The sequence below is a fragment of the Jaculus jaculus genome, chromosome 2, assembly GCF_020740685.1.
Source record: "Jaculus jaculus isolate mJacJac1 chromosome 2, mJacJac1.mat.Y.cur, whole genome shotgun sequence".
NCBI lineage: Eukaryota > Metazoa > Chordata > Mammalia > Rodentia > Dipodidae > Jaculus > Jaculus jaculus.
In genome coordinates this window covers 67,106,262-67,129,139 of record NC_059103.1, presented here as the reverse complement: position 1 = coordinate 67,129,139, position 22,878 = coordinate 67,106,262, and the positions used below count along the sequence as shown (strand labels likewise).

The 22,878-nt window shown below is 41.4% G+C and overlaps 1 protein-coding gene across 1 annotated transcript in view; it reads right to left on the bottom strand.

The window, feature by feature from the left end:
- Positions 1 to 2,787: 2,787 nt before the first annotated feature.
- Positions 2,788 to 22,878, bottom strand: part of LOC101599455 (heterogeneous nuclear ribonucleoprotein D-like) — a 121,755-nt gene continuing 101,664 nt past the window's right edge. The window contains 1 exon segment of the mRNA XM_045143512.1: positions 2,788 to 4,093. Coding sequence (XP_044999447.1) covers positions 3,071 to 4,093 — 1,023 coding nt within the window. The 3' untranslated portion in view covers positions 2,788 to 3,070.

Here is a 22,878-nt window from a genome sequence, read left to right as displayed (position 1 = left end):
GCAGGCCAGCTTCTTCTGCCATTATGGAACTTCCCCTGGATCTGTAAGCTTCAATAAATCCCTTCCTCCAGAACTGTGCCTGGTCTGGAAGTTTATCTCAGCAAACCTGAATATGTCTGCTACAGTATCCCATCCCTGGCACTAAAAATTTTCTAATAACAATCTATGGATTCTGGTTGTTCCATTGTCCAAAAAACTTTTGCCATGAAGGGATGTTGGATTTCTTTTTTCAAATACTTTTTTCTGCATCTAATGGTGATTGTTTTCCTTCAGTGCATTTATATAATGTATTACATTTCTCAATTTGCATATGTTGAACCATCCCTGCATCTCTGGGATAAAGCCTACTTGGTCTAGGTGATTGATCTTTCTGAGATAGTCTTGTATTCTCATTGCCAATATTTTGTTGAGAGTTTTTGCATCTATGTTCATGATGGAGATTTGTCTGTAATTTTCTTTTTATGTTCTGTCTTTGTCTGTTTTTGGTATCAGGGTGATGCTGGCTTCACAGAAGCCTCCTTTTCTATTTTATGGAAAAGTTTGAGAAGCATTGGTGTTAGTTCTTCCATGAAGGTCTGGTAAAAATCACCAGTGAATCCAGCTTGCCTAGACTTTTTTTAGTTGGGAGATATTTTATAATTGTTTGGATCTCTGTACTTGTTATAGGTCTATTTGAGTGGTTAATCTTACCTTAATTTAATTTTAGCAGGTCATATAAATCTAGGAAATCATTCATTTCTTTCAGATTTTCAAACTTAGTGGAGCATATGTTCTTATAGTATGTCCCTATGATTTTAACCTAATAGTTAGTGTGTCCAATTATCATAGTCACACAAAACTTCCACTGAGTTAATGGCCTCCAGATTCTTGTCTTATGAATTCAAAGGATAAGATCCACAGGCCATACAGGGTAAAGTTTAGAAAGAGTTTTACTCTGGAATATTATTGAGCTTTTTATAGAGCTTAAGAGGAGAGGAGAAGGCAAAATTTCCATAAAGCAGAAGGGCCCCAGTGGGTTATCCACCTGGTGACTGGGCTTTTTTTTTTTTTTTTTTTTAATAGGGAGAGGAACTCCTTTAGTGAGGAAAAGATCTAGGGAGGGAGTTATGGTTAAGGAAAAAGAGATCTAGGGAGGGAATTCCTTTAGGGAAAAAGGGATAAGGAAAAGATTCCCCCTTATAGACTCAAGCAAATTTCTTTCCCTCAGCCACTTTTGGTTGCCTTTCACGGCCCCTGGTAAGCCTGGACTGCCTCATAGATGCTGCAAGACAGCAGTGAACAGGCGTAGGCTCTGACTCTAGAATAGCTGCTCCCAGGGAAATACAATGTGCTTCACATGTATTGTTTAAAACCTCCTAGTAACCACATTTAAGAAAGAAAAAAAGGAAGGAAGGAAGGAAGAAAGAACTGTAATATGTCTACCATGCTGTGACTTCAGAGTTCACTGTCTTTGACCTTCCAACTGCAACTCTACCTCTATTCAGTGCTCAGCAGTCACCTGTGGCTGGAGGCTTTGTGCACAGCAGCCCTGTCCTAGGAGGAAAGGGAATCATGTCTTCAGCCTTCACTCAGTTCTTTGTGAAGGTGAGGCTACAACTGTTCTCCAACTTGTTTGTACCTTGTAGATATAGGATGAAGAAAGTACAGATGTGTATTTCTAAAAACTGCACCTTGGAGATACTTAGGGAAGCTTTTAAAATGTTGAAGCATGGATGTCATCTCAGCAATCCTGATGAAGTGATGAGAAGTGAAGCCAGTCTGTGGGGCTAAAGCCTCCCAGGGTGACTCTAAGGAACAACATAATTGGAGAACCACTTATGATAAGTTACAGCACAGCACATACTTCAGGTGTTCCATTTTGTAAAAGTATTATGGGTATGTGGGGTGCCATGCATGAAGAACCTTGTAGAATGTGAGCAGACATCCCACCCAAGAAGGGTGAGGTTGCATGGGCTTTTTCTTCTTTTGTTCAACTTCATTTTCTCATTTTAAAAAATTAGGGTGTATGACATTTGAAATTCAAGAAAATGAACAAAAGTCATTTAGAGAAACAATGCAAGAGTAGGATCTAGTCATTTATTTATTATTATTTACTTTTTCTTTAGATTGTGCATCTAATTTTGAGCCCTTATATCTACTTTTTGGTAATATTTTCCTAAGTGCTTAACTTGGTCTTAAACTGAGTGGCTTACAATCGATCTTTCCCCCCTTGATGGTGTGTCTGACATCCTCATGGAGACCCACAAGAGGTGATATAGGATGAGGCAGAGAATGTAGTTAGGACATTGATGCAGTGAGCAGGATTTTCAAGTGTGTGCCTGGGTCTTACCACTTTCATTCCTGATGTCTGATGGGCATTATGCCCAGTCTTGAAACCTTCTAGCACCTTGATGTTGGTTGATGTCAATGTAAAATCGCACAGATATTACCTCAAAGAAAATAAGAGATAGTTTATTCTGGGGCCAAATAACAGTGAACAGGACCACAGATTCATATTACTCCAAATTCCATGTCCCACATGCCAGTGCATGCACATATGCACACACACACACACACACACACACACACACAAATGTGTGCATGTGTCATGAAGGTTTTCTAGTAACAGAACAAGCAAAGTCACAAAGCAAGACACTTTTCAAATACCTTGGTAGAAGTATCAGGTAGGCATGTTACAGCAACTTGAGCAAGTTCTGCTCTAGGCCTCAGATGTTATCTGACAATCTTAGCTTCAAAGTCGTGGAAGCTAAGGCATTTTGTTTTTACTTTTACTTTTGTTCCTTTTTTTTTTTCACTTAAGGAAGCATTTATTTGAGGTTTAACAAGGAATCATACAAATAACATTTGTATAAACACAAATCCACATTGAGTCATAACACAGATAGCAAAGGACAAAGTAAAAACAAAGAAACTAATTGGCGGCTATATACAGCTGGACACATCTGTGTCTTTGTACACTAGAAAGTCTTTTACAAAATAGTCATCTTAGATCAACAGAAGATCAAGCAATCTTCAATGTCGTCCTGTAAGATGGTTTCTTTACATCTCCTGCTTTGTCTACTGTCCTCCTTCAGTATGGCTGGTAATTATTTTGGTGATTGCCACCCCCTCGAGATGCTTTGCCATAAGTGCTCTGTTGACCACTGTAGTCTGCATATCCCTGTCCATATCCATAGTTCCCATAGTTATACCCAGTATAATCATATCCGCCATAGCCACTATAGTTTTGATCACCACAATAGGCACTATTATAATTTCCATATCCTTGATCATAATAGTGATTAAATCCTTGGTTCCAGTTTTGGCCCTGACCTCATCCACGACCCCTAGTACCACCTCGTCCACCAGCGGCAGCACCTCTTCCTCCTTTCTGCTGTTGCTGTTGTTGTCTATATACCTCTTTGGGTTGTGCAACTTTAATTTCACACTTCCCAGAACCAATTTGATGGTATCTGCTTTCTAGCAATTTCTTTACTGGCTCTTCATCTGTGTATGTGATAACACAGAATCCTCTCCTTTCATTTGTTTTTGTATCCATTGGAAGTTCGATATTTTCAATCTCTCCAAAGGCTCCAAAATATTCTTTAATTTGTTCTTCAGAAGTATCTGGGCTCAATCCACCCACAAAAACCTTTTTAGGGGGTTCTTTTCCTTTCAAGGCTTTGGCCCTTTTCTGGTCTATCAATTTGCTATCCAGTTTGTGTTCTTTGAGTTCCAAAACCTTATCAACACTAGCAGCATCTTTGAAGAGCACAAACCCAAATCCTCTTGATCGTCCAGTGACTGGATCTGTCTTAATAGTGCAGTCTACAACCTCCCCAAATTGAGACAAATATTTAGTCAGATCTTTCTTGCTTGTATACCAGCTCAAGCCTCCAATAAAGATTTTACCGTCATCCTGCTGGTTCTTGCTCGCGTTGATCTTGGATCCCTCTGCGGATTCCTCTATGTTGCTGTACTCATTCTTGTCCTCCATGGTGGAGGAGCTGTCGGCAGAGGGATGCTGGCGCGCAGTCCGGGTCCCGGCGGAGGCAGCGGCGGGGCATTGGATGGAGCTGGATTTAAAATGGCGGCAGAAGAGCTTTTTTTTATGCTGTTTGTTTGTTTATTTATTTATTTGACAGCAACAGACAGAGAGAGAGAAAGAGAGAGAATGGGCGCGCCAGGGCTTCCAGCCACCGCAAACGAACTCCAGACACATGCGCCCCCTTGTGCATCTGGCTAACGTGGGTCCTGGGGAATTGAGCCTCGAACTGGGGTCCTTAGGCTTCACAGGCAAGCGCTTAACCACTAAGCCATCTCTCCAGCCCCCTTTTTTTTTTTTTTTTTTTTTTTTTTGAGGTAGGGTCTTACTCTAGCCCAGGTTGATCTAGTATGTAATCTGAGGATGGTCTCAAACTCACAGCAATCCTCCTACCTCTGCCTCCTGAGTGCTGGGATTCTTTTTCTTTGTTTACATTCCAGAAAGACTTACCTAGTAGTCACAAGGAAATTAGATCAAACATAGAGGTGGGCAATGGATAGCTAATTGGGAGGCTAAGGTAGACCTCAATAACTTGGCTCTGGACCTGCAACATTCCCACTCTCCATAGCCATTGAAGTTCTAATCATTCAGTCAGCCCTACAGAATGTTTATGTAGATGCAGCCTTATTTTCCCCCTTCTGAAAACTACAGTTAATTTTGGCAGTGATGCTTTTTGCTGAGTTTGGGCTGTCAGTAATGGTGAAAAATAAACTAACAACCCTGGAATTCCAAGGGTATTCAGGCAGGAACAAGTTTGCATTTAAATTAAATATTGTACTTAATCTTAGCCAAAAGACTGAGAAGCAATTAAATTAAATAGTGAATGGCTGTAAAGCTATAAACATTGATCTTCTCTTAGACCAGTTGGCTTTATGACTGAATGATCCAATTCCAAGGGGCTAAATTTTTTGTCATGTAGATAATCCTTTGGGCTTGGCAATGATTTGAACATATTTACCTTGGCCCAACCATGTATTGTTGGACTGGGGTTGGGATTTGCTAGTTTAGCTGCTACATAATGTGGTTAATGTCTTATGGAAGTCAATTTTTTTTGAAGGCATGCTGACCTAGAATGCCTGACGATCCTCCTACCTCAACTTCAGTGCTAACCAAAAGCATTTTGAAAAGTCTGATTTGACAGATTCAAATAAAATCAAGTTTAAGCTGCTGTGTGTGTGTTAAGGTGTGTGCAGGAGCCGTGGTACCCATGCGGAGGTCAAAGGAGTGCTGGTCTTCACTTCCACCTTGTTTGAAACAGAGCGCCTAACTGTTCAAAGCTCTGTTCACCTACATTGCTGGCTGGGACAGGATTCTGTTTCCCCATCTCACTACAGGCTTGCTGGGTTTACAGAAACTTGTGCTCCTGTGTCCAGCTTTAAGAGTGTTCTGGGGAAGCTGAATTCAGGTATTCACACTTATGCAACAAGTTCTTTATTCACTAACCCATCTTTCCATCCTGTTGCTATTTTAAACAGTTGCTTAACACAGGTACAAATAGGACCCAAGACCTTAACCCAAGTGGCTCTGGGTTTCCCTGGCAATGGGGGCCAGTTCTGCTATGGCTCTTGGCCTGGATGGGGACTAGGGTGAGACAGGAAGGTACATAGATGGCAGAATAATGTTATAGTTCAAGGTTGTCCCAGCTCGGGAAGGCCTTGATCTCCAGACATCTGAATGTGATGCATTTCTAACAGGACCAACTCCCCACACCCCACCTCCAACTCAGACGACTGTAGCAGAAATGCCTCACTCTGTAGCCCAGGCTCGTGTGCAGCTCATGGTTCTCCTCCAACCTGTTTCTAGATTGCTGTGGTTGCAGGCAAGCTCTGCTATGTTCAGCATCAGTGAAGGTTTTGATTCATAGAAAGATTCTTGGAAATCTTGTATCAGATCATTATAAACAAGCAACTGTTTGGATTTTCACACAGGAAATGCTCTTGACCAGCAATCAACCACAAGGAAATTTTCAGAAATGTAAGTAATGCCCAGAGAGGTGCTTGGGGAATGCTTAGTAATTAGCTCCAAACTCCCACCAAATAGCAATGCAGGACTATAATTTCTATGTAAACTCTGCTCCACATGTGAGTCACATTATGCCTTGTGTCTTCTTTTATTTTGCACAAGATTCATCATCCACTACAAAACCCAAAACCTTTGTTGGCTATACAAAACAGTCCCTGAAATTGCTGGAGGGAAAATGCAGTTTGTGCCATGGGGGTGGCAGATTTAGGAGGGAAAGGAAAGAGACTTAGCACAGGGAGATGCTATTTCTGCCCCCACTCCTGGGAAGACTCTCCCACTTTTGAGGCTGGCTTTCTTTTCTTGTAAGCACTCAGTACGTCCTTGTTGCTAAAAAGGTCTTTATTGGGTGGCAGGTGGCTAGGGCAGATTGTTGTCAGGAATAAAATATCAGAAATGGAAATGTTTATAGTACTTCCTAATTTCAACTTGGTTACAAATGTTCACACAAAAGTCAGGGAAAAGAGACTGTGTTCCAGGACTGAGCACTGCATTTGCATGCCAGGGCTAGACACCATTCCAGGGTGCCTGCCTGGGAGGGAAGAAGCCAGCAGAATGTCAGAGGGGAGCAGAAGAGCTGTGGATCCTTGTGAGATGGGGCTCAGCACTGAGGTTGTGCACCAGAATTAGAAGCCTGGGAGGAAACAAGCCAGGGGAAGGTCAGCTGTGAATATCTGACCAACTAGGATTCTACTTTTCTTTTCATTTCTTTTTCGAGGTAGGGTCTCACTCTAGCCCAGGCTGACCTGGAATTCACTATGTAGTCTCAGGGTGGCCTCGACCTCACAGCAATCCTCCTACCCCTGCCTCCTGAGTGCTGGGATTAAAGGCATGTGCCACCATATCTGGCTCAGATTCTACTTTCCAATAACGACCTTGCACCCCTTCCCTCCCCCACAAAAATTATGTGAAAAAGGCTGAAGCAGAGGGCAACTGTGTACTGACTCAGCTCCAGGGAGAAGCTTGTAACTGATCTTACTCCAAAAATCCAGACCGTGAATAGTACTGGAAGAACAGTGCCCAGCTTGGACACCAGGAAAGCCAGACCTCCTAAGGCCTTACCAGATTTCTGGAGCTGGCAAATGCAAAGTAGACCCTGTTTAGGCTCAAGTGAACTCACCACAACCCAATGGATAGTCTTCAATCCCATACCCACTGTGATAAGTCTAGACCAGGCCACACAACACAGGCTATACAAGAACCATCTCCAAAATAAACCACATATTAGGGCACAAAACATGTCTCTACAAATTCAGAAAGATTGACATAATTCTCTACATTATATTCAACCACAACACATTAAAACTAGAAATCAACAACAACAGAAACAACAGAAAACACATCAACTCCTGGAGACTGGACAACTCACTGTTAAACAATGAATGCGTAGTTAAAATCAGAAAGGAAAGCCATAAATTTATTGAACTAAATGGCAATGAAAACATAGCATACCAAAACTTACTGGACACAATGAAGGCAGTTTTAAGAGGGAATTTCATAGCACTAAATGCCTACATTACAAAATTAGAGAGATCGCAAATAACTTAAATATCCACTTGAAGGGCTGGAAAGACAGGAATGGTCCAAGCATGAAAGTACCAGATGGAAAGGAATTATCAAGATCAAATTAGAAATCAATGGATTGGAAAAAAAGAAGATAGTTAAAAAGTTTATGAAACAAAGAGCTGGTTCTTTGAAAAAATGAACAAGATTGATAAACTACTGATCAAATTGATCAAAAGGAAAAAGAAAAAACTCAAGTAAAAACGATTAGAAATGAAAATGGAGACTTTCCAACTGATACCCATGAAATTGGAATAATCATCAGGGCATATTTCACAACCTGTATTTTATAAAATTAGGAAGAAACAGATGAATTCTTTGACTTGTAAATTAAATTCAAAAACTGATAGGCTTCCTAAGCTCACCTATGACTTCTAACATAATATAAAAAGTGATAAAAAGTCCAGAACCAGATAGATTCATTGCTGAGTTCTACGAAATCATTATTGAAGATACAAAACTGCTTTTTCTAAAATTATTTTGCACAATTGAACAAGAAGGAATGCTCCAAGACTCCTTCTGTGCAGCCAGCATTACTCTAATACCTAAACCAGACAGAGATGCAACAAAAGTAGATCATAAGCTGATATCCCTAATGAACTTAGATGTAAAAACTCTTCAATGAAATCCTTGAATACTGAGTCAAGAACATATCAAAAGCATCATACAGGCCTGGAGAGATGGCTTAGTTGTTAAGGCACTTACTTGCCTGTGAAGTCCAAGGACCCAGGATTGGTTGTCCACTATCCACGTAAGCCAGACGCACAATGTGGCACACACATCTGGAGTTTGTTTGAAGTGGCTAGAGGCCCTGGTGTGCACATTCTCTCTCTTTCTCTCTGCCTCCTCCCCTTCTGTCTCTGAAAGAAATAAAGAGAGGAAGAAAGAAAGCAAGCAGGCACCATCCACCTCTAACAAGTAGGTTTTATCAAAGGAATGCAGGGATGGTTAAAATATGGAAATTGATAAATGTTATTCACCACATAAATAAACAAACACAATAGTCTCTTGATTATTTTAATAGATACAGAAAAGATTTTTGACAAAACACAACACACCTTAATGAATAAGACACTGGAGAGACTAGGGATGAAATGACCATATTGCAACATAATAAAGCCTATTTGTAATGCCCCTAAGGCCCAGACCACACTAACTAGGGAAAAACTCAAAGTGTTCCCATTAAAGTCTAGGACAAGAGACAGGCACCCATTCTCACCATTGCTTTTCAATATAGTACTTGAAGTTTTAGCTCAAGCAATAAGAAAAGAGAAACAAATAAAAGTAATATAAATTGGGAATGAAGAACTCATATTAGCTCTCTTTGCAAATGATATGATTTTATAGAAAATTGACCCAAAACACTCCAACAAAAACTTCTAAAGATGATAAATTCTTTTAGTCAAGTGGAAGAATATGAAATCAATTCACAAAAATCAGCAACCTTCCTATATACCAATAATAAACATATGGAGAAAGAGATAAGCAACACTATCCAGTTTTCAATAGCCACAAAAAAAAAAACCTTGAAATATCACTAACCAAGGAAGTGAAAAACCTATATAATGAAAATATAGAAACCTTGAAGAAGGAAGTCAAGGAGGACATGGGACGTTGGAAAGACCTCCCATGCTTATGGACTGGAAGAATTAATTTTGTGAAAATGAAATCCCAATGAAAATTTCAGCAACATTCTTCATATAGTTAGAAAAATTAGTTTTAAAATTCATATAGAAGAACAGAAGGCCTTGAAAACTATTTTCAATAAAAGAAATACATCTGGAGGTCTCATGCTAACCTAGATTGACCTGGAATTCACTATGTAGTCCCAGGCTGGCCTCAAACTCACAGTGATACTCCTGCCTCTGTGTGGTAGTTTGATTTAGGTGTCCCACATAAACTTAGGTTTTCTGAATGCTAGGTTTCCAGCTGATGGAGATTTGGGAATTAAGGTCTCCTGGAGGCAGTGTATTGTTGGGGGTAGACTTATGTGTATTATAGCCAGTGTCCCTTTGCCAGTGTTTGACACACTCTCCTATTGCTGTTGTCCACCTGATGTTGACCAGGGGGTGATGTCCACCCTCTGTTCATGCCATTGTTTTCCCCTGTCATCGTGGATCTTTCCCTTGAGTCTATAAGTCAAAATAAACCTTTTGTCCCACAAGTTGCTCTTGGTTGGGTGATTTCTGCCAGCAATGCAAACCTGACTGCAGCTGTCATGTTGGTAACAAGAGTGGGGTCATTTGCTGCTAGAGACCTGACTGTGGCTTTGGCCTTTTGGAGCTCATTTTCAAGAGGAATGTGGAAGGGTTTGAAACCTTGGCCTGAGAGACTCCTTGCAGTGCTATAAGTACAGCTTGATGCACTATTCTGGTCAAACTCAGACCTGAATGGAGTAAGAACTATGGGCTATAAGGTTTGGCTTATGAGGATGAGAAAGAGCTTTACCTAGACAGGGCTAGAAGCAGTTTGTGTGAGAGGCTTGCTGTTATGCCCCTGTCCTGAGAATTTGTGCAGGGTTGCTTTGCATAGAAATGGACTAGTGTGAGCAGAGGGATATGGCACAGAAATGAAATCTTTGGACTGAAACTGCTGCCCATTCAGCTGTAATTGAGATATTACAACCTTTGAGATTGGGCCAGTTGACCTGCATTGGGGCAAAAGGAAAATGTATACTGTTTTGAAGGGGCCTGAGTTTTCAAGGAACATCTTATTCTCCAAAGTCTGCTTTATCCCTCCACCCCACAGTTTAACAAACTGGTAACCTAACTGGTATTGTGGAGTGTAAGAAATGTAGGAAAGAGAGGGTCACTGAATTTGCAACATGGTCTTGAGTTTTGGAAACGGCCATGGGCAGTGTGAAGCGGGATTATTGGATGCCTGCATGGAGATCCAATAGAGCCATGAGGATGAACTGTGGATTGCAGTGGAGATTCAGTGGAAATGCTGGGACCACAAGATGGCTGCCAAAGAAAGCTGTCAGCTCTATGAAGTTTTCCAGGACTGTGATTAGCCTAGCTGGACGGATGGAATTGGAACTCCAGAGAGTTGTTGTTGGTTAGGATTATTGGATTTGAAGATTTGACACTGACTAGAGTTGTTAGACTTGGAACTACAGAGTTTGATGTTTGCCCTGTTTTAAATCTTGTATTGGTTAAATATTTCTTTGCTATGCTCAGTGCCATCTTTTGCAGTGTGAATGTGTATTCTGCACCATTATGGGTTTTTTTGGGGGGGATTTTTTAGTATTATAGCTCAGTTAAGAGACCTTGAACTATGGAGATATTTGAACATCATTGGGATTATAAAAACTATGGGGACTTCTAAAGTTGGATGAATGCATTTTATTTTACATCAGGTATGATTATCATTTTATGAGGGCCAGTGGTGGAATGTGGTGGTTTGGTTCAGGTGTCCCCCATAAACTTAGGTGTTCTGAATGCTATGTTTCCAGCTGAAGGAGATTTGAGAATTAAGGTCTTCTGGAGGCAATGTATTGCTGGGAGTGGGCTTACGGGTATTGCAGCAGTTTCTCCTTGCCAGTGTTTGGCACACTCTCCAATTGCTGTTGTCCACCTGATGTTGGCATGAGGTGATGTCCACCCTCTGCTCATGTTGTTGTTTTCCCCTGCCATTGTGGAGCTTCCCCTCAAGTCTGTAAGCCAAAATAAACCCCCCCCCACCCCCGCCACAAGCTGCTCTTGGTCATGTTATTTCTTCCAGCAATGTAAACCTGACTGCAGTACTCTGCTTCCAGAGTGCTGGGATTAAAAGCATGTACTACCACACTTGGAAGAGAGAGAGAGGGAGGGAGGGGGAGAGAGAGAGAGAGAGAGAGAAAGGAAGGAAGGAGGGAAGGAAGGAAAGAAAGAAGGAAGGAAGGAAGGAAGAAAGGAAGGAAGGAAGGAAGGAAGGAAGGAAGAGAAAGAGAATGGGCATGCCAGGGCCTACATCTGCTCCAAACAAACTCCAGATTTCATATGCCACCTTGTGCATCTGGCTTTACATGGGTACTGGGGAACTGAACTCAGATCATTAGGCCTTAACCACTGAACAGTCTCTCTAGCCAAACCAAAAATTTAAAAATAAACCAATGAGTTAATGTGCTGCTAAGTGTACTGATGTGATTTGAACATATCTAGTAGTCTTGCAAGTGACATAAAATCATGTTTTGACACTTAACTGATTTTTGTATATGGCAAATAAAATTGGTCTCATTGTTTTTGAGTTAAAAAATTAAGCTAGGAAGATATCTCAGTCTGTGAATTACTTGTATAATCATAAAGACCCAAGTTCAGACCCCCAGCACCCATATAAAATGCCAGGTGTATGTATGATGTATGTCGTGATGTAGTACTGGGGAAGCTGAGACAGGTGGACACTGGGAGTAAGTTGTTAAGCGAGGCTAGCTGAATCTGTAAGCTCTGGCCTCAGTGCAAGAGCCTGTCTCAGGAACTGAGGAGGAGAGGTGGAGTGGGGACACTCAAGGTCACCTCAAGCTCCCATATGTAAGTGCACACATGTGCATACACTGGCACACACATGCATCTGAATGCACATTCGCACACATATACACACTCAACAAATTAATAATAAATAAGAGTTACCACTCATGAGCATCATCTCTGAAAAATATCTGCAGCCTCCTTCCCCACTCATCTCTCAGTGTCTAAACCTGCATCCATGGAACCCTACACACACTGATTTCTCCTGTGCTGCCTCCCAGAGGCTTCCCATCTTCACATTTCTCCCTCACATGCTATGAACATATGAAATCTCCTCAATTCAAGACACAGACTTACATGACCATCTTGACTGCTGTAGAATGTTCTCCCAGAGGTCATTCATCACTGAGGTAAACATCCCTTCCTGACAAGCACTAAGATTTCTTTCAATTATTTTGTGTGTGATTGAAAAGCTAAAATGTCTATCTTTGTGTTTACATATAACTACCCAGTTATTCAGTGTTTCCCAAAATCAGGAAGGTCTCTGCAAGTAGAAATCTTGGCTCACAAAACATCCAGAAAAGTGTACCAATTTGTATTCTTTTTTAAAACTTTTTATTGACAGTCTCTGTACATTTAGACAATATACCATAATCATAATCCTCTTGGATTCTCCTCCCTTTCTCCCCTCCTGAATTCCTCCACCATTGAATTCCTTCTTTTTTATAGCTAGTCTCTCTTCTGTTTTGATGTCATTATGGTTTTTTCTCTTATTATTCAGGTCTTGTGTAGGTAGCATCAGTCACTACAAGACCATGAATATTAAGGTAAATTTATGTCTGGAAGACAGCATTGCTTTGGCTCTTACATTTTTTTCTACCACCTCTTCTATAATGGCCCCTGAGCCATGGAGGGTTTGATAGAAATGTCTCACTTGGTGTTGAATTCTCCACTATCATTTCTCACGAGCACTTTGGTGAGTTTTAGTTTCCCCAGTGGTCACCACCATCTGAACAGAGCTTTTTTAACTAATCGTGAGAGTAACATTGGGCATAAGTATTTAGACGGCAGTTTGGCGTGCATAAAATATCCATTTAGCCAGACAACAATATTAGTTTCCTTCATAGGTCTTATAATCACCCCAGTCATAGGCTTTTAATTAGGTTTACAGCATTAGGTGTGAATTCCCTGCCCAGGAGTGGGCCTCAAGTCCATTCAGAGAGCAGTTGGTTTCTTCTGTAACATTGCACCAATTAATACATCTGGCCTAGCTGTCCAGTTGTAAAGCTTGTTGGTTAAATATTACTAGTTAAGACCACTGATGGCTTTTTTCTCCAGCAGGCTGAATAGATATTTCCAGCATCTTGGAAGCTAGTCAACAAGGAGCAGGGCTTCCAGCTCAGTTCCAGTTTGGTTTCCCAATGACATGCCCTCCAAGCACATGGAGTCTTAAACAATAGGATCTTATCATCTACTTCTGGTCCACACCAAAAAGCCTTGCCAATATCCTGTAATGTCTTGCAGACATCAGGGGACCACCATGACCAACTCACTGAGAAGAACTCCACCCCTGACACTGAAATTGTTTTGTAACAACCGATGGATTCTGGGTATGGTGTTATCCTACCCCACAGGGTACTTCTGCCCAAACTCTCTTTTTTAAAACATACATATGATTTAGTTAGCAAAGAAGCAGAGTTTTTTTTTATGACTTATTTATAATATCTTTAATTTTTATTAACTCTCTCTCCTAAACCCTTTTCTCTCCCATCCCTTCCCCTGATCTCACTTAGACCATTTCATCCCCCGCATTCTGTCCCTGTACTTACAGATCTACTTAAATCCCCTAAATCCTCACCTCTCCTTCATGACCCCTTCCTACATTTCTGGCTTCTACTACTGACATACAAGCCTAAACATGTGAATCTAGGACCAACATATGAACAAGGATACATAACATTTGACTTTCTGAGCCTGGGTTACCGTACTTAGTGTAACTTTTTCCAGATCTATCCATTTCTCTGTAATTTTCATTTTTCTTTGCTGCTGAGCAAAACTCCATTGTTTAAATGTACCATTGTTTAAATGCCATCGCTCTCAACTCTAGCTGCATTGTTGTCATCATTCTCACCAACTCCAGACACATGTACCACCTTGTGCATCTGGCTTATGTGGGTTCTTGGGAATCGAACCTGGGTCCTTTCACTTCACAGGAAAGCACCTTAACCACTAAGCCACCTCTCTAGCCCCACTATTCTCTTTAACTATCAGCTCAAAGATAGTATGTGGTTTGAATGTAAAATATCCCCCATAGGCTATGTGCTTGAATACTTGGTTCCCAACTGGTGACACTGTGTAGGAAGGTTGTGGGACCTTTAAGCGGTGGATACTTGCTGGTGAAAGTGGGTCACTGGGGATGGACCTAGAGGCTTTGTAGTCTGGCCTAACTTCCTGCTCATTCTTTGTCCATGTGACCTGGTTGACCTTTCGCTGCCATGCCTTCCTTACCATGATGGAAAGCATCCATCACAACAGTAAGCTAAAATAAACCTTTTCCTTCCTTAAGTTGCTCTGATCAGGCATTTTGTCTCAGCAATGAAGAAGTCACTAACACAGATGTCTTACTTTATTTCTTTCAATACAAGAAGGATTGCAATGCCTTTTGTGTGTCCATTGACCATTTCTTTTGTTGTTTTTGGCATATAAGCTACTTGTTTATATCTTTGGCCTATTTTTCAACTGGCATGTTTATCAGTCTGTCTTATAGTACTATAACAAAGTACCTGAAGATGGATATTTTATAAGAAGTCTATTTAGCTGATCACTTTCCAAAGACCCTATTTCTAAGCACCATAGTTTGATGGAGTTTTCACCAACTTAATACCTCACCAGAGGGATTAAATTTCAACACGCAGGCTGGAAAGATAGCTCAGTGGTTAAACGTACTTGCTAGCAAAGCCTGGCAACCTAGGTTCAATTCTCCTTTATCCACATAAAGCCAGATGTACAAAGGCGAGCATGCATTTGGAGTTTGTTTACAGTGGCAAGAGCCCTGAGACACTCATTCTTTCTCTCTCTCTTTTTCTGCTTGCAATTAAATGATAAATTTTAAAAAACTTCAACACATAACACTATGGTAGACACACTCAAACTATATCCAAACTGTAGATGAATAGTATACTTTCTTATTGTTTTGTAAACACTGTTTCTATACTAAGGATACCAAGATATTTTTTGAGGTGTAATACAGATCATATATGTCTACTTTCAGATTACTCTTATTCATATAAAGGCTTATTTTTTATTAGCATACCACTTATAAAACAAAAACTCATCATATATTGGGATAGGTATATTGCTATATGTAGAAGGCCACACCTTGTTTTTTATAGTAAGTTAATTTATTTCCAAGTTCTGTTTTTTTCTGTGCCTTTCATTCACTGCCACTCTTCATCCAGAACCTTTTCTGAAGCCCCCAACTCCCGTGTCAGCTCCACAAAAGTGAAGATATTAAGGGGTTTAGTGATTAGAGATTTGAACACTTGAAAGAGAAGTGGGCGGTGATGGCACATTATTGAGACGTTAAAGGAAGCCAGTATGGTATAATTGAGATTTCACATTGGGAGCTGATCACTATGGCAACAGAGAACAAATTTTGAAAAGTAAGGTTCAGTATATTAGAATTACAGGAAATTTTGATTAGAAAAAAAAAAGGCTGTCTATCTTTTGTTTTACTGTCAACTTGTTTACCATATGTAACAAAATTTTACATTGGCATCCAAGAAACATATTTCTGTGTTTGGAGGCAAACACATTTTAATTGTGTTTACAGGGTATAAAGCTACAGAAAGAAATTTTTGGTAACACTGCATTGTTTGCAATAATACAGTATCTCTTTGGAGTCTTTTATTTGAGAGAAAATAGTGTAATTTAAAATATACACATAGCTTTGACTTCTTATTTTTTAAATCAGTGTTTTCATCCATTTATTCACTCACTGAATAAGACAGGAATAAGCTCAGTCAGGAAAATGCTTGCCTGTGAAGGATGAGGACCTGTTTTATGTCTAGAAATCATGTGAAGGTGCTGGGCATGATGGCATGTACTTATAATCCCAGGGTTGGGAGGAGGAGACAAGAAGATTCATGGGCTTCACTGGCCAGCCAGTCTAGCCTAATTGGTGAGATCCTGGCTAATCAGAAGCCCTTTCTCCAACAAACAAACCAACAAGCAACAACAACAAAAAAAACAGAATATGTTCCTGAGGAACAGCACCTGAGGTTGTCTTCTGGTTTTCATAAACATGTTGTGGTGGTGTGATTCAGGTGTCTACCATAAATTTATGTGTTCTGAATACTTGTCTGTAGCTAATGGCAATTTGGGAATTGGAAACTTGTTGGAGAGGTGTTGTTAGGGGCAGGCCTGTGGGTATTACAGTTAGCTTCCCCTTGCCAGTGTTTGGCACATTCTCTTGCTGCTGTTGTGTACCTCATGTTGGCCAAGAGGTGATATCCAGCCTCTGCTTGTGCCATGTTTTCCCCTGCCTTCATGGAGCTTCCCCTAGACTTTGTAAACCAAAATAAGCCCTTTCCTCCCACAAACTGCTTGGTCAGGTGCTTTGTGCCAGCAATGAGAAGCTGATTGCAATAGTAAAGTGGTACCAGAGGACTGAAGTTGCTACTGCTAGAAACATGACTGGCTCTTGGCATGAACAGAGGGTGAATATCAACACCTGGCAAACATCAGGTGGACAACAGCAGCAGGAGAGCATGCCAAACACTAGTAAGAGAAAACTGGCTATAACACCCATAAGCCTGGCCCCAATAATACACCACTTCCAGTAGGCTCCAATTTCCAAACTGCCACCAGCTAAGGACCTAGCAGTCGTAATACATTAATTGTAATAGATTAAACCACCTAAATTAAACCACCACATTCTGCTTCTGGCCCCCATAAACTGATAAACATACATGATGTAAAATGCAGTGTATTCAGTCCAACTTTAAAAGTCCCCATATTTTTTTTTAATGATGTTCAAACCCTCCATAGTGCAAGGTCTTTTAACTGAGCCATAGTACCAAAACAAACACACCCACAAACATAAGGGCACAGAATAAATATTCATACTGCAAAATATGGTCTGGGGCATAACAGAGAAATATTAATTAAACCAGTATAAGATTTAGACAAACAGGGGAAAGATCAAATTATGTAACTCCAGGTCCAGCAACTCTAGCCAGTGATGAGTTTCCAAGTTTCATTATTTTAACTAGTGATGAGTCTCTGGAGTTCCAGGTCCACCCCTCAAGCTCAGCTGCTCAGAGCCCCAGGTATACTGTTCTTCAGGACTGACAGCTTTCCTTGGCAGGTATGTCATAGTCCTAGAATTTCCAAAGGGTCTCTACTGCAACCCACACTTAATCTTCATGGCTCTATTGGGCATCTACGCAGGGACTTCCAACAACTGTGCTTCACCTTGCTCATGACAATATCCAAAAAACAAAACCACATGGCAAATTCAATGACCCTCTCTTCCCTGCATTTGTTATAGTCTATAGTACCAGGTATGCTACCAACTTGCTAATCCAGGGTGGTATAAAACCAATTTTGAAGAGCAGGACACTCCTTCAGCATTCAGGTATCTTACTTTCAAAACAGTCCATATTCTTCTTGCTGTCCTGATGCAGATCAGCTGACCCAATCTCAGTAGTTGTAATCTCTCCAACAATTTCAGCCAAATGGGCAGCAGTTGTGGCCCAAGGATTTCATTTCTTGCTGTGCCATATCCTTCTGCTCACACCAGTCTGTTTCTATACACTGCAAGGCTGCACAAGTTATCAGGACACAGGCAGTCAAAATGCAACAAGCTTCTCACACAAACTGCTTCTAGACCAGTCCTGACAAAGTTATTTCTTACCTTCACAATCCAAACCTCACTCACAGTCCATAGTTCTTATAGACTAGTCCATCATGCTGAACTTATAATACGACAAGCCATCCCTTTGACCAAGGTTTCAAATCCTTTCATATCCACCTGCAAATCATTTTTGAAAAGGCCAATGCCACAGAATCAGGTGCCTGGCAGCAATGACCCCACTTCTGGTACTAATTTTACAGTGGCAGTCACCTCCCCATTGTTGGCACAAAGCACCTGACCAAGCTGCTTGTGGGAGGAAAGGGTTTATTTGGCTTAGACTAGAGATGTAACTCTATGATGGCGGGGGAAAACATGGCATGAGCAGAGATGGAATATCACCTCCCCTCCTGGCCAACACCATGTGGGCAACAGCAGCAGGAGAGTATGCCAAACACTACCAAAGAGAAGCTGGCTATAATTCCCATAAGACCACCCACAACGGCACACCACCTCCAGGAAGCTCCAATTCCCAAATTGCTATCAGCTGGGGACCTAGCATTCAGAGCACATAAATTTATGGGGGACACCTGAAGCAAACCATAACACATGTGCAAACATGTGCGTAAATGCCTACATAATATATGCATATGAACATATATGCACATGTGTGTGCGTGCTCATAAACACATGCATTTCCCATGCAAAGATCATTTTACCCAAAACATTATTTCCTGTAAAAGAATAGGGCAATTAATTCCTTCATGCATTAGTGTCTTCCAAAGTAGATGTTGAGTAGACCTTAGAAATCAGGGCTGGAGAAATGGTTTAGTGGTTAAGGTACTTACCTGTGAACCCTGAGGACCCAGGTTTGACTTCTCAGGACTCAGGTAAGCCAGATGCACAAGATGACATATGTGTCTGGAGTTCATTTGCAGTGCCTGGAGGCCCTGGCATGCTCATTCTTTCTTTCTTTCTCCCTCTGTTTCTCTTTCATAAATAAATAAAATATTAATAAAAGAAATAAGAGTGTAATGAAACTCAGTAATACTCAGTGAATAAAGCTGTACAAGAAGCTCAGCTCTGATAGGGAAGCAAAACAATAAAAGTGGACGTGGGGAAAACTTTCTCCAGGACATCAGCCTTAGAGGTCAGCAGTCAAATTAGAGCTGTCAGAGTCCCTGGGTCTAAGACACCAGTCAGGAATCAATAGCTTTCTTAGTCTATGGTTACTTATTACATCATTCTTTGTTACCAGTGAGACCTAAAGAGTGAGTCAGTTCATCTGTTTTTTTTTTTTTTTTGGTTATTTTTTCAAGGTACGGTCTCTCTCTAGCCCAGACTGACCTAGAATTCACTAGTCTCAGGGTGGCCTTGAACTCATGGCAATCCTTCTACCTCTGCCTCCCAAGTGCTGGGATTAAAGGTGGGTGCCACCATGCTTGGCTTCTGTTTTTATTTCATGAAGACTCTCATCCTATCTATCCATTATGCCATTTTATAGAACATAGAGTATCTATAATGGAGATCTTTGAATCTGTTGAAAAGATACTTTGTCAGACCCACCAACAAAGTCCTGCCCAGAGTTGGCCTTTGCAAGATCCATGCATCACTAATGCCATTGTTTGGTTCATTACATGACTGTCCCAAGAGAAGTTCCTTCATTCCTCCACTTCTCTGTAAGGATGGAATGGGAAGATAACCTCATCACAGGACTTCTGGTCTTAGGTTCACCATACCTGGGTCTGACTCCATGTCTATAAAATAAAGGGGTTCTCAGAAGCCCTTCTTTATGTTCTCACCTCCCCAGAGACTACAACACACACACACACACACACACACACACACACACACACACACACACACACAGTGTTTAGATACTTGGCCCCTAGTTCGTGGCTCTGTATTGGAAGATTGTGGAACTTTTGGAAGTGAGTCACTGGGGACAGGCCTTGAGGGTTGGTGGCTGAGCCCCCCTTCTGTCCCCGAGTACCTGCAAAGTGGCCAGCAGTCTTCTGCTGCTGTAGCCATGCCTTCCCTGCCACCTGCCCTTCCTGCTATGATGGACTGTGCTCCCTTGAAGTGGAAGTCAAAATGAGCCCTGCTCCCATTAACTTGCTTCTTGTCAAGAATTTGATCACAGCAGTAAGAAAAGTTCCATTTTCTTTATTATCACATTTTGCTTTGGAAAATGTTCTGAGAATCACATCTGTACATGTACCTTTTATAAATTGTCAGTTCAGAACTGAAGGTTTCCCCTATGAAAAAGAGCACTGTTCCCTACTCCTCCAGGTACTCCTGTTCTTCAGATTCTTTCTTGTCATCTGCTCTTTTTCTGTCTTTTTGTCTTGTCCTCCATCTCCTCCTCCCCTATCTCCTTGACTCTTGCTCCTCTTCTTTCTTCTCCTCCTTCTTAGCTTTGCTGTAAGTCATGGCCTATCTCATCAGTCCTGTTGTAGTCACTGTCTCATTGCTGGGACAAAACACCCAAGCAAGTATAGCTTATGGGAGGAAAGTTTTTATTTTTCCCTGTAGTATCCAGGGCAAGCTTCATGATGGCAGGGAAAAGCATGGCATGAGCAGAGACTGGACATCACATCTACCACAGCAGATGGAAAATAGCAAGAGAGTGAGTGGAGTTCTGGCAAGGGGGAGCTGGCTATAACATCCCTGAGTGCACCCCCAACAACACACCTTCTTCAGCAAGACTCCACCTCCTGAATTACTACCTTCTGGAAACCAAGCATGCTAAACACAAGTTTATGGTAGATGTTGATTTAGACCACCTCAAATCCCTTATTTATACACCTCTACACACACACACACACACACACACACACACACACACACACACACAGTGCTAACTGAAATGGTCCTTTTGAGTTCTCTAACATACAGTTTACATGTTTCTGCCTCCAAACTGGAGCTCACACGCATCCCCAATGCTTTCCAGAATTTTTCTCATTTCTTGAAATCCATGCTCAAGACGCAGCTATTGTCATCCCTTAGAAGCCTTGCTTGATGTTCCTGTAAGTCAAGGTTGTGTTTCTGTTTCAGACATGTACACTCCAGCTCCAAACACAGATCTGTCATAGACAAAAGAATTTAAAAAATAAGTCACAGAGGCACAGCTCTCTTGAGACAAGACAAAGATCTTTCTACAGCAGAAAATAGGACAGAAACTCAAAGCAAGGAGTAGGCCTAAAACTCTAAGCCAGCTGGTAATCTCTAGATCTGAGAGAAAATACAAGTTCTGTGGGATAATTGGGACCAAAATACCCACTGAAAGTAGGAAAGTCAGGCTTGTTACCTCACACTACAGAACTCTACCAAATTTACAGCCTGCACAAGGAGGTTGGGGGAAAAATAGTGTTCATAGCACTTTGTACCGTATGTGGCAGCAGGGACAGCCTCACTTTACAAACATGGTCAAGGCTGTTAGGTGGCTCAGTCAATGCAGCTTTTATGCATGTGTGTATGTATATGTCTGTATGCATGCTCATATGTATATGGGCACATGTGCTTGTGGGTGCACAAGCATGTGCATGAGTGTGCATGAGGAGGTCGGAGGACATACTCAGGTGCCATCCTCAGGTAGGTTTTCCACGTTTTTCTTTAATATTTATTTATTTGTAAGGAGAGAGAGAGAGGGAGAGAATGGGCATGCCAGAGCCTCTTGCTACTGCAAACTCCTGATTCATCTACCACTTTGAGTATCGGGCTTTATGTGGGAACTGGGGAATAAAACCTGGACCTTCAAGATTTGCAAGCAAACCCCTTAACCACTGAGCCATCCCTCCAGCCATATCTACCTCTTTCGACAGGGTCTATCATTGGCTTGGAGCACAACAATTAGCCTAACGTATCTGGCTGACCAGCTGCAAGGATCTACCCACCTCTATATCCTCAGCTTGGGGATTACAGGCATGTACTACCATGCCCAGCATTTTATATGAGCACTGGGGATCAAACTCAGTTCTTTGTATCTGTGAGGAAAGCACTTTACTAATGAGCTATCTCCCCAGCCCCTTGATACAGTTGTGATGCTCTAAATACTACCTTAATGCAAAGCATTAAGAAGTCTGTACAAGACCTGCTTCTCCCTGGAGGCATCATGGTGCCTGCGGGGCAACAGAAAACCTTCCAGTAATCCATGTATTTTGTGTTGCTGCAACACAATAGCTGGCGTTGGTCATTTAGAATGAGTTTCACTTGGATTACAGCCATAGAGACTGGGAGATCTAAACAGCATGAAATGGGGTCAACATCCTGGCGAAAGCCCTTAGTGGTATCACACAAGAGCAAGGAAGCAGACGGGAGCTGGCCGAGTGCAGAAGGGGAGTATGAGAGCAAGGGGCTGAGGAGGGCAGAGGGGTAAGGAAGCCTCACTTTTCCACCTCTGCTCTTATGGTAACTGAGTCCCAAAAGACCCAAGCCACTCTGCAAACAGCATCCATCCCTTCATGGGAATGACCATGAACCATTCACCTTCCGTGAGGTCTCACCTCTTAATAATCTAATGCTTATTAATACATTTATATTAGGGACCAAACTTCTAATACATAAATTTTTTGGAGAAAATAACATCCAAGTAATAGCATAAGGAGAATGTAAACTCAGAGAGGAAGAGGTTCTGGCTGGAGAGATGGCTCAGTAGGTAAGGCACTTGTCTGCAAATCCAGGTTCAATTTCCTCAGTACCCACATAAAGCCAGATGCACAAAGTCATGCATGCATCTGAAGTTGGTTTGCAGTGGTAAGAGGCCCTGGTGTGCCCATTCTTTCTGTGTCTGTACCTCTCTCACTCTCTTCAATAAATAAATACTTTATAAACACAGAGAAGGAAGGTCATGGAGGTCTTGCCTAGCATGTGCTAAATCCTGGATTTCATCTTCAACATTGATAAACAAACAAAATATATTTTTAAAAAGATAGGAGACACAAATATGGTTGAAATTCCTACTTATAATTAAC